This window comes from Canis lupus, chromosome 1, assembly GCF_011100685.1.
Source record: "Canis lupus familiaris isolate Mischka breed German Shepherd chromosome 1, alternate assembly UU_Cfam_GSD_1.0, whole genome shotgun sequence".
NCBI classification, from domain to species: Eukaryota; Metazoa; Chordata; class Mammalia; order Carnivora; family Canidae; genus Canis; species Canis lupus.
This window is the reverse complement of record NC_049222.1, coordinates 24,111,783-24,128,513: the sequence shown is the minus strand read 5'-3', so window position 1 is coordinate 24,128,513 and position 16,731 is coordinate 24,111,783. Positions and strand designations below refer to the sequence as shown.

The 16,731-nt window shown below is 37.5% G+C and overlaps 1 protein-coding gene and 1 long non-coding RNA gene across 5 annotated transcripts in view; one reads left to right on the top strand and one right to left on the bottom strand.

Moving 5' to 3' along the window:
• The window catches only part of ME2 (malic enzyme 2), a 48,584-nt gene that overhangs the window by 16,801 nt on the left and 15,052 nt on the right, over positions 1 to 16,731 (top strand). For all 4 annotated transcript variants that reach the window (XM_038525993.1, XM_038525995.1, XM_038525994.1 and 1 more), the window contains 9 exons: positions 572 to 721; positions 2,820 to 2,895; positions 4,241 to 4,402; positions 4,891 to 4,994; positions 7,196 to 7,305; positions 7,625 to 7,722; positions 8,013 to 8,126; positions 10,853 to 10,967; positions 13,419 to 13,561. In XM_038525993.1, the coding sequence (XP_038381921.1) occupies positions 572 to 721; positions 2,820 to 2,895; positions 4,241 to 4,402; positions 4,891 to 4,994; positions 7,196 to 7,305; positions 7,625 to 7,722; positions 8,013 to 8,126; positions 10,853 to 10,967; positions 13,419 to 13,561 (1,072 nt within the window). The remainder of the gene's footprint in view (positions 1 to 571; positions 722 to 2,819; positions 2,896 to 4,240; positions 4,403 to 4,890; positions 4,995 to 7,195; positions 7,306 to 7,624; positions 7,723 to 8,012; positions 8,127 to 10,852; positions 10,968 to 13,418; positions 13,562 to 16,731) is intronic.
• LOC111095221 overlaps positions 8,109 to 16,731 on the bottom strand; it is a 36,356-nt gene continuing 27,733 nt past the window's right edge. Inside the window, exon 3 of the long non-coding RNA XR_005353476.1 lies at positions 8,109 to 8,388. This is a non-coding gene — a long non-coding RNA (uncharacterized LOC111095221). The remainder of the gene's footprint in view (positions 8,389 to 16,731) is intronic.

Below are 16,731 nucleotides of genomic sequence, written 5' to 3'. Positions count from 1 at the left end.
CAACTTTATTCTTGAAAAGCCATTTATACATATATATGAATTGACCGTTGTCTTTGTGGCACCTCTGTGCTCCTTTAAAGACTTCATAATGCCGTTAAGCCTACTGGATTATAACTCCACAAGGACAGGGGTTACTTCTTATATCCCGGGAGTCCAAAATAGTGCCTGGCACTTAGTAAATATTTGAATCAATCCCACTTTATTTTGCTTCCATATTTACATGTCCACCACCTTGAAGGTTATTTCCTTAAGGGTAGGGTGGTCTCACGGTAGTCTTTGCATTTCTAGTGCCTGGTGTGGAGCCTGACTCACAGCAGAGGGCTCAATAAATAGTAGCTATTCCTGCTTTTCTCCTCCTCCTCCTCTTCTTCGTTATCATCTGCTATTTAAGAACATTTTTTATTTTAGTTAATTTTTGTCCTTGGTGTTAAATAATAATAACTTAGGGTTTTGTTTTTCTGGTAGGGAAGCTAGTCCTCCATCTTAGATGTTTAGGTGTAATTTCCAAAGGCCAAAACTTTGAGCATAAATGCTGACTGATGTAGACATTATTTTGGACGCTTAATTTCAGGTACATCTATATAATGGGAATACAAGAAAGAAATGAAAAGCTGTTTTATAGAATTCTGCAAGATGATATCGAAAGTCTGATGCCGATTGTGTACACGCCAACAGTGGGTCTTGCCTGTTCCCAGTATGGACACATCTTTAGAAGACCTAAGTAAGGCTGATTTTCAAAAATATTTTTGTAAATGATGATTGTGTAGGAAAAATAGCACTCCCTAGCACCCCTTACGTTTCTCTTTAAAGATTGCGATCTTATGTCAATCACGTTTCCCTCCTCCCAAAAGCTTCATTAGGATAAAAAAGGGTCAGTAAAAACCCAACACGTTCATATCTTGCTTTTGTAGAAACGGCACCATTCATTCCTAATCCTCTGTAAGTTATTATGATTGTTAGAAGAACTGTGCATTTCTGTACCAAAAACAGGGGGTACTTTAGTTTTGGTAGCAGATTCTCCAGAGTTCTCATTGATATCAACTTGACAGTCTGCCCAAATTAAAAGATTCTCATTTTTTTGTTGCCTTTAATTTCTATTGTTTGTTCTTTTTTTATGAACTTCTTCAAATTTCAATTTCAAATAGTTCTAGCACCTCCACTATTGTAAATAGAGTACTGGAGTGGACGTCTACTGAGGTCTTCTCATCAGTCTCTTTCTCCCTCTGGATCTGTTTTCTCATAAAATCGGGATGCTAGCGCCTACCCAAAAGCAGCTGAGGTCACAGGAGGAACTGAGGAGACCGTTTCCTCGTAAACTTTTAATTTGTGTTTTCTTGTTGCGTTCCTCTCACCTGTTAGTGTTTTCATCGTCCTCATGCCTTTCCCATGTCCTGCTGATACAGATGTAGCCTCAGTAATGTGTGGGTAGCGTTGATCTTCACTCGCCTCTCATCTAACCTAGTGGCTTTCAGACTTTAATGTGTGTAACAAAACACCGTGGGACTTAAAATGATGATCCGTGCCAACCTTCCTCTCCTTCTCATTCCCAAGATTTTAATGAAAAAGGAGAAGATGTGGAGGTCTGCATTTTAATGAACACGGTTGGCAACGGTATTGCAGGTGTTCCCTGGAAGATACTTTGAGAACACTGTCTGTTGTATCCTGTGTACTGACATCAGCTAATGTGTCTTAAACATTTCTTAAGTTAACGCAGCGGTTGAGCTCCTTTAGAGTTTCTTTTTCATTCAGAATAGGGGTTCTCAATCCAGATTAAAGGGCAAGGAGAAAAAGACCTATTTATCCCTGGGCCCCACCTATAGAGATTCTGGTTCAGTCAGGCTGGACTTGGGCCCCCATGTAGATGTTTCATAGAAGTTTCTGGTGTGGTTCTGACATGTGTCCAGTGCTCAGAAGTGACATGAAGCATGGAGAGTATGACTTTGGGGTGAGGGCAGATACTGTGTTTTTTTACACAGAAGATGGTCTTGTATTTAGATCAAGTAAATCTTGACCTAAACTCCAGGTCGGTTAAATCAGAATCTCTGGGGATGGGGGCCCTGGCATTATTTAAAAAGCCCATCGGGTGATTCTAGTATATAGCTATGGTTGAGAAACTGTTTAAACTCATTTGAAAAAATAAATAAATAAATAAATAAATAAACACATTTGAGCTAGGATAGCAATGCCAAAGTTGAGATACCAATGAGAAAGTTCAGTGTAAGAACCAGTGTGAAGGCCCTGGGACCTGTTGGCCTTCCTCTGTACCTGACTCATTTTCTCCCCCATCCCCTTCTTCTTTTTGTCTCTTCTTTTTTAAAATCCAGATGCTTTATCTCACTTGGATAGCAGTATACTGTGTGTTGAAAATAACTTCATTTTTTCCTAATGCTTCAAAGGTGGCTTCTCTTGCATGAAGTTACTTTACTTTTCTCTGTTCCCTTCCTGCTCCTTCAGATTTCAAACGATCAGTTTTACTGAGTTTTAATAGTAGTTTACATAGCTTTATTACGCTCTCCTGCGTTGATGGTTTATTTTTATACTGCTTTCTACCAGAGGTGTATCGAGTTTCTTCTTGGGTAAAACGATTATGCCATTTAATAATGATCTTTGTTGCAGCTTCCGTGTGAGCAATGCAATTACAGTTTGAAGTAGCTGAAAATGTTTGAAAATAATCCAGTATGATTTCACTAAATCTGCTCGGAAATAATACTGTGTCTTGATGTTTTATTAAAATATCTAAATATTCCAGTTATGAACAAAAACTTAGGAGAAAACAAAAAACTGTTGTGAAATGCAAAGGTGTTTTTGTTCTGTTGCAGGGGATTATTTATTTCAATCTCAGACAGAGGTCATGTTAGATCAATTGTGGATAACTGGCCAGAAAATCATGTTAAGGTACTACTAATAGCACAACCTTCCTCTTCAAGATGTTTTTTTCCTTCTTTGTAAGTTACCTCTGAATTTACAAGATAGTTTTCATTGTTGCTGATTTATTTTGCACTCGCATACATGCGAGTTTAGTGCTCTGAGGAAATCGTGATAATAATAGTTGCAAAATGGTCACCAGTACAGAGTTTGACTCGGACTGAAATGGGAGTTCACGAGGTGAACCTATCACTATCGCTACCACTGGGGTTTCTCACCTTCTCTATATTCCTTTTCTGTTTCGGTTGATACTGTTCTAGGTAGAGAAAAAACATTAAAATGCCATAAAAACTTTACCTTTTGGTGGGTAGTGAGAGGATTATGCTTTTTTTTTTTTTTCCCTAAATCTCAGATAGGTTTTAGATCCTTAAGCAAATCTAAAACTCTTTAAGAGTTTCAAATGTAATAAATACAAATCTTGATCAATCTGGCTATCTTTCACAAAGTAAAATCTAATGGCTTACTTAGGATCTTTTGGTAGACTTCAGTGCTTATTACAGGCAGTAATCTTACTTGCCTTTATAACATGTCTTCCTCACCAAAATAACCTTTGATGAATAATCGTGAGTTCTAATAATCTAGAAAACAATTTGGCTAGATAATTAAACTCCTAACATCATCTTAAAACCTTGTAGATAGGTATATTTTTTTATTTCAGATCTTTTTTCTGCCCCCCACTGTTGTTCAGGTGTTTCTTGTTTGGCCTAGGTTATTACGTGGGAGCAGCATGTTCATTTCTTTTTTTTTTTTAAAGATTATTATTATTTTTTAAAAATTTTTTAAGATCTTATTTATTTATTCATAGAGATGCAGAGAGAGAGAGAGAGGCAGAGACACAGGCAGATGGAGAAGCAGGCTCCATGCAGGGAGCCAGACGTGGGACTCGATCCCAAGACTCCAGGATCACACCCTGGGCTGCAGGCGGCGCTAAACCGCTGCGCCACCGGGGCTGCCCCAGCATGTTCATTTCTAACCTTGTTTTTCTCTTCTGGTTAATCTCTATCAGAAGTTTGCCTGCCTCTCCCCAGTTTAGTCTTTGTGAAGATATATAAGCTGAACCTCCAGTCAGAAGCATTCTGTTTCTAAACCAAAGACTAAGGGAAATCACATCTTGTTCATCTCTATTTTAATACCTAGATTATAGAAATCCTAGAATTTTAAGTGTGCTTGTTTGGTTTACTTGGAAGTTAGTCCAGAAGCAATTTTTTAAACTGACAGTGAAAATATACGAAGAGAATATTTTTTTTTCAAATGCCTTTTTCTCTAGTACCCTATTTTTGACAACTTTTAATTTATATATTTTTTTGTAATTAAGGCTGTTGTGGTGACTGATGGAGAGAGAATTCTGGGTCTCGGAGATCTGGGTGTCTATGGAATGGGAATCCCAGTAGGAAAACTTTGTTTGTATACAGCTTGTGCAGGAATACGGCCTGATAGATGCCTGCCTGTGTGTATTGATGTAGGAACGGATAATCCAGTGAGTAAAACCGTTTTCCTCTTTTGATCTTCCTCCTGTATATGAAAAACAAAAGTTTTATTACACTCTTCCTTTGAAGATAATATAAGATGGGAAAATTTTTTTGATGAAAGTTAGTCTTTGCTTAAACTATGCTTTTCTTTTTAATTTAAATATAGTACATCATGAGTTTCAAGTGTATGTTTCAGTAATTCATCAATTGTGTATAACGCCCACTGCTCATCATATCACATGCCCTCCTGTCACCCAGCTACCCCGTCCCCCATCCCTTCTCCCCCTTCCCTCCAGCAAACCTCTGTTTCCCAAACTTTCAGTATTTATATAAATAACAGTAAATTAAGCCTGTTTAGAGTTTCTGGAAGGAAATGTAGTAAGGTTTTAAAAATTACATTAGTAACTTTTTAAATTGCGATTTTTGCTTTATAGAATATGTTTCAGCTGGTTATATAACAAAATGATTTTATTTTTACATTTGGTCTATCTTATAGGCACTCTTAAAAGATCCATTTTACATGGGCTTATATCAGAAAAGAGATCGATCACAACGTTATGATGACCTGATTGATGAGTTTATGAAAGCCATTACTGACAGGTATTTTTTTTAAGTTTGAGTAAATGAAGGCATCTTCAATTACTAAAAGAAAGGCACCACAGTTTTGTTTTCCTTTATCTCTTTTGAAGATGCATAGAAGGAGATAACGTTTTTGAGAGCTTGGGTCCTGTCCTGCCCGCCTCGGTGTGCTGATGCTGGTGACAGCCTGTCTTGCCCTCCTGCGTTACCTGACCTCCTGTGGGAAGGCTGCACTCCCTGCTCCTGCCAGACCCTCACTGTCAGTCCTTCCTCCAGCCCTTAGCACCTGGGCTCCCTTCCACCATTCCTGGGACTCTTGGGCGGCTTTCATATTTTAAATTCACTAACCATTGGTCTTCCTCCCTTTCCACCTCTGCAGCATCTGATCAGGTTTCCTCCTTCTTCATCCTTGAAATTCTCTCTTAACTACTAGAGGGCTTTCCTAACTTGATCTTTCTTCCACCTCTGTCTTTGTCATCTTCACTGGTTCTTCTCGCTCACTTTCATTAAATGAGGATGAGTCCATAGTTCTCTTCTCTTTGAGTCGTGTGAGCTCTGTGACTCCTAAACCCATGAAAACCCATCTCTAGTCCAGCCTCTCTCTGAGACCTGCATCTCCGACGTCCAGAATCCTCCATCTAGACATTGTGTTGCTCCTTCATATTCATGTGCAAAACAACTTCCCTTAGCAAACTGCCCATCTTCCCTTTAGCCAGCCTCTGTTAGTGGCAACAACATTCACCCTCTGGCCAAAACTTTGCTCTTGATATTATCTTTGACTCTTCCTCCTTCTCCATCAAGCCCTACGCAGTCTGTCAGTTCCCAGACCCAGATGGTACTCCCACTTAAATGCCTCAGAGATACATCTCCTCTTTTCCATCCTCACAGCCTTTCTGCAGATCCTCCTCTCTCTCCGGGGTACTTCTAAACCTGCCTCCAATTTCTCTCCTCTGCATTTCATCTCCACCTTACCTCCCAGTTAATCTTATAAAAAACATGCACTTCATCATGTCATTCTTTTGCTTGAAATTGCTCCGTAGTTCCCTGTTGTCATAGGGTAAAGTCCCAACTCTTCATGACCTAGCCCAGCCCTACCTTTTACATTACTAGTACATAGAAGATACTGAAAAATTAATGCCTTTTCAGAGTCAAAGTTGACATCTAAAACTAAACTTTTTTTTTTCACATATTCAAGAATTTAATAAGCACTTTGTAGTGTAGCCATACAATGAAATACTTCTTTTTTTTAACTGAACTTTTCATCTTCCCAGAAATTGTCATCTCTTCCCCTTTGCCTCACGTCCCTACCTTGGACAATCAAAGTGTCTTCTTAGTCATCCATATTGTCGTGGCACTTGAACAGCTTTTCCCTTACTTCCCAGGTGGTCCTCATCAAGCTCTGTTTACTCATTCTAATGTCTCATAATTGTCCCTTTAACCTCTCGTGGCTTCTCCTTCAGATTTTCTTGTCCCCGTACCATAGGAGCCTCCTAGCTGCTTCTCCACACACTAGTATATGCTACATATCACTGAATACAGAACAAAGTCCTCATTCCCTAATTTTGCATTTAAGATTCTCTTCTATATGGCCCCAGCCTACCTTAACCAACTTCTCTTTATCCTTTCATATAAACCCTGAAATATATAACTTGACTTTTGAAAATTCAGTGTCACCAAACTACACCTTTTTTTTTTCTTCCTACCTCTTTACTTTTTGTTCTTTCAGGGCCCAAATAAAGTCTTACCTCCTTTTTAGGCCTTCCCTTACCCCAGCTTACCAAGACGATTAGTATCTTACTTTGAATCCCCGTGAAGTCCTGCAGAAATGATTTTTTAACCTCTTATATAAACTGTCCTGTGTTGCTGTTTGACTGCTAATATAATAAGAATACACATATAAATTATATACTTTATGAGACTCAGATAAAAGTTTCCTTTTAGGAAGTTATTTCATGCTTATATGTGCTGGGCAACCTCATAGGTACTTGGAAATAGTTTGTACTGATTAATATCCCATAGGCTGACCCCATAAAATTTTCTGAATGAGTAATAGATTTCTACATCTCGACTCCAGTTTTCACAGGCTCCAGAAATTGCGAGGTGGCCTTAAATGGACTAACATGATACATTATTTTTAAATGAGATCATAAGGAGTATTAGACAGGAAAGCTATTGAATAGTGGCATTTTCAACACCGCCATTATGGATCTTGCTGTTTTTAGATATGGACAGAACACACTTATTCAGTTTGAAGACTTTGGAAATCATAATGCATTCAGGTTCTTGAGAAAATATCGAGAAAAGTATTGCACCTTCAATGATGATATTCAAGGTAAAGCAAAAAAAAAAACCCCACAGGTTTTTGATCCCTACTCTGTTTAAATTATGTTTTTAATGTGCCCATTGTTTATTTTAAAAAATCTTTATTTTGGGGAGCGCCTGGGTGGCTCAGTTCGGTTGAGTGTCCGACTTGATTTCTGCTCAGGTCGTGATCTCAGGGTTGTGAGATCAGGCCCCAAGTTGTCTCTGTGCTCAGCCAGGAGTTGACTTTGAGATTCTTTGCCTCTGTCCCTCCCCCATGTTGGCGTGCACTCTCTCGTTCTCTCTTCCTCAAACAAATCTTTTTTTAAAAATCTTTATTTTTCTTACAGGAACAGCTGCAGTAGCTCTAGCAGGTCTTCTTGCAGCACAAAAAGTTATTGGTAAATCATTCTCAGAACACAAAATCTTATTCCTTGGAGCAGGAGAGGTAAGTGTAAGCTTTTAGAATTTAAAACCAACATTCTGCTTTAGAGTTGGAAAAATGGGACATAATGAGCTTTTAATTTTGTTGAGATCTTGTATGAATTGAAGATCTCTTTGTAAAGTAGATAATTTAAAATGTTTAGAGAGAATATCACTAAGAATCAATTTTTGTGTGATTTGTTACAGAAGAATGAACCAAATATTCCTCATGATAGACAGTCCTCATATATAAAGTAATTCAAGCTTGTATCGTACCCTGGTCTTTATTTTTTAAATTTATGTTTTGTTGGACAGGCTGCTCTTGGAATTGCAAATCTCATAGTTATGGCTATGGTAGAAAATGGCCTCTCAGAAGAAGAGGCACAAAAGAAAATTTGGATGGTTGACAAGTTTGGTTTATTATTTAAGGTAAGGTATCTAAATCTCGGAGAAGCAAAAGAATGTTGTTACAATGATATTTTTGGTTTGACTTTTTAGAAATATTATCAGTTCTTAAAATATTGTATCACACTGGACTATCCAGATTGTACCAGTTGGAGACCTTCTGGTATGTTCTCAACAGAAATCCTCTAGTCTCCTTTTTGTCTTTCATAAAGACTCTTGCTTCATAGTCAAGTCATCATCTCCACGTTGGCACCGGACATATTCTCTCTTGCTTTGTTCTCTGACCCTAACGAGATCAAGCAACCATATAAATAAAATTGTACTTCACCTTTCTAAAACTAGGGTTTTTTTTTTGTTTTTTTTTATTGGTGTTCAATTTACTAACATACAGAATAACCCCCAGTGCCCGTCACCCATTCACTCCCACCCCCCGCCCTCCTCCCCTTCCAACACCCCTAGTTCGTTTCCCAGAGTTAGCAGTCTTTACGTTCTGTCTCCCTTTCTGATATTTCCCACACATTTCTTCCCCCTTCCCTTATATTCCCTTTCACTATTATTTATATTCCCCAAATGAATGAGAACATATAATGTTTGTCCTTCTCCGACTGGCTTACTTCACTCAGCTAAAACTAGGTTTTAATGGGACCTCAGAAGTTTCTAATTAAATTGTTAGCAGGACACCTGGCATTTGAGCAGAAATTCTTTAACCATTCAGAGAGTATAAGCCCTTGTAGCAGTCTAAGAGAAATCCCTGGACCCTTTCCTGAAGCCAGTTCGTGGATAATAAAGAGCTTCCATCCCATTAATTTAGTATCCCTTGCACCTGCCTGCCTCCCTAGAACTGATTGCTATTTTTAGTAGCTTAAGAAATGCCTTGTATTTTATTCGTCTAACACGTTAGGTAAACTCTTTCCTGGTTGAACCTATCCAGGACACAATGTTGTTGTATTTTTGCTGTACGTAATGACATACAGCAGTGACTTGAAACATACATCTTTGGAGCAGATTTATTTCAATGTACTTTGTTTCAGCTTTGAAATCTTTTTTCTTTTTAAATCTTTTTTCTTAACTAATACTAGCAACTGTTGCTACAAGAAATAAAACGAAAAAGCATCTGAATAAAAAATCTTGAGCACTTAAATTATACATAATTTAAAATAGTAGTTTAAAATGTACCAGACCTCGTGATAAGACTCTACAGGTATTACCTCATATAATCTTCTCAAAAATTCTGTGAAGTTTTACAAATAAGGAAACTGAAGTTTGAAAAGGGCAGGTGACTTTTCCAGGGTCTTCAGCATGTATGTAGTGGCTGTAAGAGTGACACCCAGGCAGCCTGACCGTGAAGCTGGTCTCTTAACCATTCGGCTCTGCCGCCTCCCAAGTGAGCTGTAACCACGTATTTGTTTCTCTGTAGGATACAAGGATCATAAACCTTGTTCTTTTAGAAGGCTGTTTTTACTGGTCCGCAGTTTGATGCATCCTTTTGTGATGCTAGTTTTCATAAATGTTTTCTAATTTTTTTTATATATTTGTTACGAGTTGGGTCTAGAATGAATATATGCAGCAGGTGAGCACAGATGAGAATCCCTGTATATCTGCAAGTTGAGGGTATAGTTTTCTTTCAGGATGTGTGAATAGCTTGACCTATGGGTTTTAGGTGTCCAGTCTCTCCTGGTGACCCAAACACTACCCTGCTTTTTAAAACTGAGAATTTCCTGTTGAACCCACATATTGGAGAGCTGTGGTCCTCCTGGGGGCAAGCATAAGAAGCCACTCTTCTGAGAACCTGGATCTGTTTAGGTTATATGTCGGCCCTTTGATTAACTTCCCATCCAGCTGATGATGGTATGCTGCTTTTCCCAGACCCCGCTAGTTCTTACCTGGGGTCATTCCGGAGTTCTGATAGAAGAATTCACCTCTGCAGCAGGGTCTTCTCTTTTGCCAAAATAAGGAAGTGGATTTCTCAGCCTGGTTGGTTTTTGCATTCAATGTGTTTTTGCCTGCTTCACACTGTTGAGAAATTCCTCATTGTTGTAGTTTGTCAGTGGTATGTCTCCTGGCCTTGTAACACTACTAAGGATATAATTTTTATAGTTTTTGCCTGGGATTTCGGGAGGAAAGCACGTTTCTTCATTCAGCCATCTTGAACCACAATTCCGTTCCTCTCATTTCGGAACTTTTGCTAGTACAAGACCACGATGTTAATCTGCAACTCTGAAATCCCAAAGTTGTTTTTCTTTTTAAATTGGTAATAAATCTGATTGGCTTGAACTTACCTGGTAGCAAAGCCAGAGAGGATATTTGTAGTCTTGATCTTTTGTACTTAGCGTACTAGTCCTAAGTTTTGTTAGTTTGGGGTGCCCATGTTGGAGGGATTTATAATATTGGATATATTGCCATAATATATTACTAAAACATGAAAAATTCTGAATTCCAAAATACATCTAGCCCAGATAAGGGATTATAAGCCTTTGTGCCATTTTGGATTTAGAAGCACTTTCACAAAGTGAGTATTTGAGAGGGGCTAGAAAGTTCCTGGTTATGATGGAATTTCATTTATTTTTTGTATCTGGATTTTGTGGATACTGCAAAGATAGAATTGGAAGATAGATGTTGAAGAGGAAAGTAAATGAGAATGAAAAGACATTCCTATTGTAGAGACAATGTGTGACTCATAATGATGTCTTTTCGATTAATCCTCAGTAAGCATCTACTAAAAAAATATGTATTTTTCCCAAAAAATTCAGGGGCGGAAAGCTAAAATAGAGAATCATCAGGAACCATTTGCTCATTCAGCCCCAGGGATCATACCTGATACTTTTGAAGATGCAGTCAATATACTCAGGCCTTCAGCTATAATTGGTGAGTAGAGTTGTCGAAAAATCAATGTGTCACTTCACTATATGTTGCCGGTCATAACTACTGGACAGTACTAAAAATCAAACGACTGATTTTATCTTGCTTTCAGCATATAGTGTGGTTTTCTGTGATAGCCTTTTGGTCATAGCGTGTAAAGTTCAATTAACAGATGTTGCCTGTGCTTTTAAGTATGGGAAGCTGTGCAGTTGATCATGCTTTGCTTTTAGAATTGGCGTGACTGCTGCCCTCAAAACCTGAAAAAGACCAAGGTCACCTGACAGGCTGAACCAAGACAGTCCTATGCAGAGTCAAGGCTTTGCGTTGGCAACAAAGCAGAAAGCTTTGGTATGTTTTGAGAGTCAGGCACTGCATAGCTATGCCAAAATGGCATTGGGTTCACAGCAGAAAATGTAAAAGTCCTTTTTTTTTTTTAAGATTAATTTATTTTAGACACAGAGTGAGCAGAGGTAAGCAGGTGGGAAGAGTAGAGGGACAAGTAGACTCCACGCTGAGCATGGAGCCTGACACAGGGATCGATCTCAGGACCCTGAGATCATGACCTGAGGTAAAACCAAGAGTCGGATGCTTCACTGACCGAGCCACCCAGATGCCCCAGAAAATGTAAAGTCTTTAAAAGAGGAGCCTTTCATTTCCTATATAGCTGTGAGATTTGGATCTATAATTTTTTTAGTAATTATACCACTTTCTTGTAGAAGCCCTTTTGAATGTTAAATAGTAAAACAATCACAGTTTCTATGGTTATTAGCTTCTTCACTGATTAGAACTCATAATTTTTTAGAGCAAGAGGACATCTTAAAGATCATCCAATCAGTTCCTCTCAAAACTCAATATGGAAACCTGAGAATCTGTCCATTGACTCTGGAGGATCAAGGAAACAAAAATTAAAAATGTTTAATTCTTTTAGAACTTATGGACTCCTAAAAATATGTCCACACCCCTCCACATGAAGAAACACTGAATATAAATTACTTTTTAAAAAAAATTGATTTAAATTCAATTAATTGACATATAACGTATTATTGGTTTCAGAGGTAGAGGTCAGTGACTCATCAGTCTTCTATAACACCCAGTGCTCCTTCCATCACGTGCCCTCCTTATTGCCCATCACCCAGTTACCCCATTTCCCCACCCCCCTCCCCTCCAGCAGCCCTCTTTTTGTTTCTTATTGTTAAGATCTCTTATGGTTTATCTCCCTCTCTGATTTTGTCTTATTTAATTTTTTTCCTCTCTTCCCCTGTGATCCTGCATTTCAGATTCCTTTTTTACATAAGAAAATTAGGCACAGAGATGTTAAACCACTTGCCCAAGTTTTTTCACTATTTCATAAGGCCAGGAGTGACACAGAGTAAACCCTGAAACTCTCGTCTCTAGATCAGTATTTTTCTTTATTTCATACTGTTTTATAAAATGGAATTGAAAATTAATTGTTTTGACTGTTGAATACAAGTGTTCTTACTAGATGAACTGGAGAAGTACTCTGCTGAGCCATTGCTTGGTCCCCAGATTCCCATCATGGCCTGAGTGTTCTTCATGCTGTGCTTCTGTAACACTGAATACTTGGCACCTGTTACACATTTTCTCTTTTTCTGTTGACTTTGTTTTTCAACTGTAAGCTGCATCGTACTCAATCTTATATCCCAGTGGCCTAATACAGTGTCTGAGATGTGATAGGGGTTAAGAGAAGGTCATTAAATTGAATCAAGAAAGTAGATTGCTTTAGTCAAGATGACTTTTTATCCCTTCTAAATTCCTATGATTTTGTAATGAATACCAGAGTTTAACAATTTAACATTTGAGATGAAAGTTTTTATCTTTTTAAAAATCTATTTTTGTGATAAAATACACATAAAATAAAATTTGCCTTTATAACCATTTTTAAGTGTAAAATTGGGTATTGTTAAATGCATTCAGATTGTTGTGCAGCTGGTGTCTGGAACTTAGTTTGCAGACCTGAAGCTCCATACCCATTAAGCAAATACTTTCCCCTAGCCCTTGGCTATCACCATTCTACTTTTTGTGTTCATGAATTTGACTATTCTAGGTATCTCATTTAAGTGGAATCGTAACAGTATTTGTCCTTTTGTGACTGGCTTATTTTACTTAGCATAAAGTCCTCACGGTTCATTCACGTTGTAGCAAGTTTTATCTTCTTCACCAGACAGTGATGGAGATAGTCATACTCTTTCTTTATTTCCTACAATTTACTATGTGAGATAAACAATAAATATTTAAGTGAAAACTTTTAGCGTTTTATTTTTTTCAGATTCGAGATTGTGTTCCCATGGCATTTTCTCAGCGATATAAAATCTTTCTTTGTAATGGGAGTTTACCTGGGCTTTTGTTGTATTAAACCTATTGTAGAACTGCTGTGGATAAGAATTATGTCACCTGTAAAAAAAAAAAGTTGCTTTTCTCCCCCCTTATCTATCATAGGAGTTGCAGGAGCCGGCCGACTATTCACTCCCGGTGTAATCAAAGCCATGGCTGATATCAATGAAAGACCTGTAATATTTGCATTAAGCAATCCTACAGCGATGGCTGAGTGCACTGCTGAGGAAGCGTATACACTTACAGAGGTACTAATAATTATGTGAACTCGTTCAGTCTCCTGTTTGCCCTTATTGGCCTTAGTGACACATTCTTGCATAATACTTTTCATGGTCACTCTAGAGATTACAGTGTGCACCCATGGATCATCAATTTCTGATATAAAATTATTGCATGTATGAATTCTGGAAAGTAATTCCCTTATATCTCCATTTTAACACCTCCACGTCTTGTGTGCTCTTGTTGTGGATTTTAATTCTCTCTGTATCTTAAACCCCAAAGCTGTTATTGTTCTAAACACAAAATACTCACTTTGATACATTTTAATATCTTCTCTTGCCATTCTGTCCTTCCTTTATGTCTCTGCTTTTATCTTGGATCATTTTCCTTCTACCAGAAGAATTTTCCTTGAATGTGGGTCTGATGAATTTCCCTTAATAATCTATTTGCCTTCATTTTGAAGGATATCTTTTCGCTGTGCATAGAAGTAAAACTTGGTAGAGATATTATTCTATTGTTTTCTGACTTCTGTTTTCCTTTTGATACATCATTTTGTCTTGGGTTTCACTACAATGGGCATAGTTTGTGGGGGTTTTTATATTTATTCCACCTGGGACTGTAGAACTCTTTATCATGATGCCCTCCTTTGTGATCTGTGTTAGAAATATCTCTGAGTTGGCTACATTCTCTCCCTCCTCTCATAGGACTCCAGTTATATGAATGTCAGACTTTTTTACATATGTATCTCTTCTACTACTTTCTATATATACCATCCTGTTTGCATACTGTGTGGATTTTTTTTTTAATTATTTTTATTTATTTACTTGAAAGAGAGAGAGAGAGAGAGGAGGAAGTGGAGGAGAGGGAGAGGGAGAAACAGACACCACGCTGAGCCCAATGTGGGGCTTGATCCCTAACTCTGAGATCATGACCTGAGCTGAAATCAAGAGTCAGATACTTACCTGTCTGAGCCACCCAGGTACCCCTGCATACTGTGTTTTAATCTGGTGATTTTCCTTGGACTTATATTCCAGTTTGCATATATTCTTTTTAGCTATGCTAATCTATTATTAGTTTCTTAATTTTATTGTATTTTTCATTTGTAGAATTTCCATTTGATTATTTTTCTAATTATTTAGTGTCATATTCATTAAATAAGTCAATTCATTTTGTCATAATGTCAATTCATTAAATAAAGTCTGCCTTCTTGCCCTCATGTTTCATAAAACAATTCTTTTCACTCTCTTCAGTGTTACGGTTTGTCCTTATGAGGGCCATTGTTTTCAGTCGTTATCTGACAGCTGTCAGGAACAAATTTTTACTTTCATCCAAATCATTTAGGATTTAGTTCTTTTGAACTTTTTGACACTGCCATGGGGTTATATCCCAATTACGAATATCTGCTCCTATACCATTAGGACAGTTAGATTTTTTTCCTACTGTTCTGTAGGGATTTATTTGTAATCTCCACATAAAATCACTTTCTTCTGTATTGTTCTTGTAAAGTGATCTTTAAGTGGTCCCAGGAAGTGATATTTAAATGCTGTTTACATTGATACCCACCAGGAATACTTGTTGGATCATATACTTCAGAATAGGTAACCAATCTATGATAAGTGTTTTTGTCTCCACTCTATTAAAAACGTTTTTTATTATGGAAAATTCCAAACATATGCAGAAGTGAAAATAGTGTAATCAACTCCCGTATACCAGAACCAGCTGTAGAAATTATCACCTCATCATCAATCTTGTTTCTTGTACATCTTACCCACCGTTGATTATTTTGAAGCCGTTCTCAAGACATCACTTCATTGTATTACAGTATATTTCTCAAACGTTAAGAGTTCTTTTAAAAATACAATCACAGTATCATCATACCTCATAATTTTAACAGTAATTTAAAAATACGTATTTCATCTTTCTGCATAGCTTATGGTTCTCTGCTAAAACAGTCTGTCTTGTCATTTAGTTTCTCACATGCATGAATCATAAAGTTACTGTATGATAGCAACAAATACCTTACTCTCTGTGAGTCCTTCTATTATTTGTCTTTCTCTTGGCTATGCAGTTCTTATATTTTTGTAAGCCTAGTTTATTTTTGTTTTTTGCTTCCTTACTGGGTGCTAGATGGTGTGGGTGAACAGTTGAGCAGTAATTTAAGGCTCTGCGTGAAGGGGCTTTCCCTTTCCCTCTGGTAGGTGTTGGTCTGGAGCAACTCACCGTAATGTAATCAGGATGCAATCCATGGGGTGCCCGCTTGAATTCTGTGGTTTACCCCTTCTCCCAGCGTGTAACCCTTTTGGGCATGAATCAAAAGTTCTGAGGGTATTTATTAGCACCCATCATCCCTAGCAGTCCCTGAACTTTACTTTTCTCTCTGTCATTGTGCGACTCCTGAGAGCTTTGTTGTCCAGGCTCTCAGCATGTGAGATATGGGCTCACATATCTTGTTTTCCTCTTCTTGTGCATCTTGAATATCTCCCACACCCACGCTCTCACTATCTTCCTAAGACTACTGCTTCCTTAACAGAAATTCTTCATGCATTTTATCCAGTTTTTCTCATTGTTATCAGAGGGAGAACTGGTATGAAACAGCCTAGATCATGGCCAAAGCAGAACCTTCTCATAACTTTCCATACTTAGTATCCATGCTCTTTATGTCTTTAGCATTCTTTTCTCATCACTGCCAAAAAATTTGATACATACATTCTCCCCAAATTCCTTTCATTTCATATTGCCACTCAGTTTAGTCAAAATAAATCCTCCTAAATTGGTTTCCAGTGGTTATAGTAATCATTGAAACTTCTAATAGTTATTGAAATCTTTCTCTTTGAAATCAAGCATCTAGATATCAAATAAATAAATAAAAATCAGTCTCTATTTACTACACTGTCTTACCTTTTTACCAAAGTATGGTATCCTGTTTACTAGTCTTTTCTACTTAAAATTAGTGGTATTGCCCCCAAATTAAATCTTAGTCTTATACAATGACTATTTGATAGATATACTCAGTGTATCAGTGAGCTTTGGCAGTTTAGAAATCTAAAACGTAAATGTTTTGGGCAGTCGTTGTATATTACTAGAAGGCTGCCCAAACATCTAAGAATTGTATTTTGTGAATAAATACTGTTGTAATTAGATGTATGTTATTGGAATGAATAAAAATCCTCCAAGGAGACTAATTTGATATATTGTATTC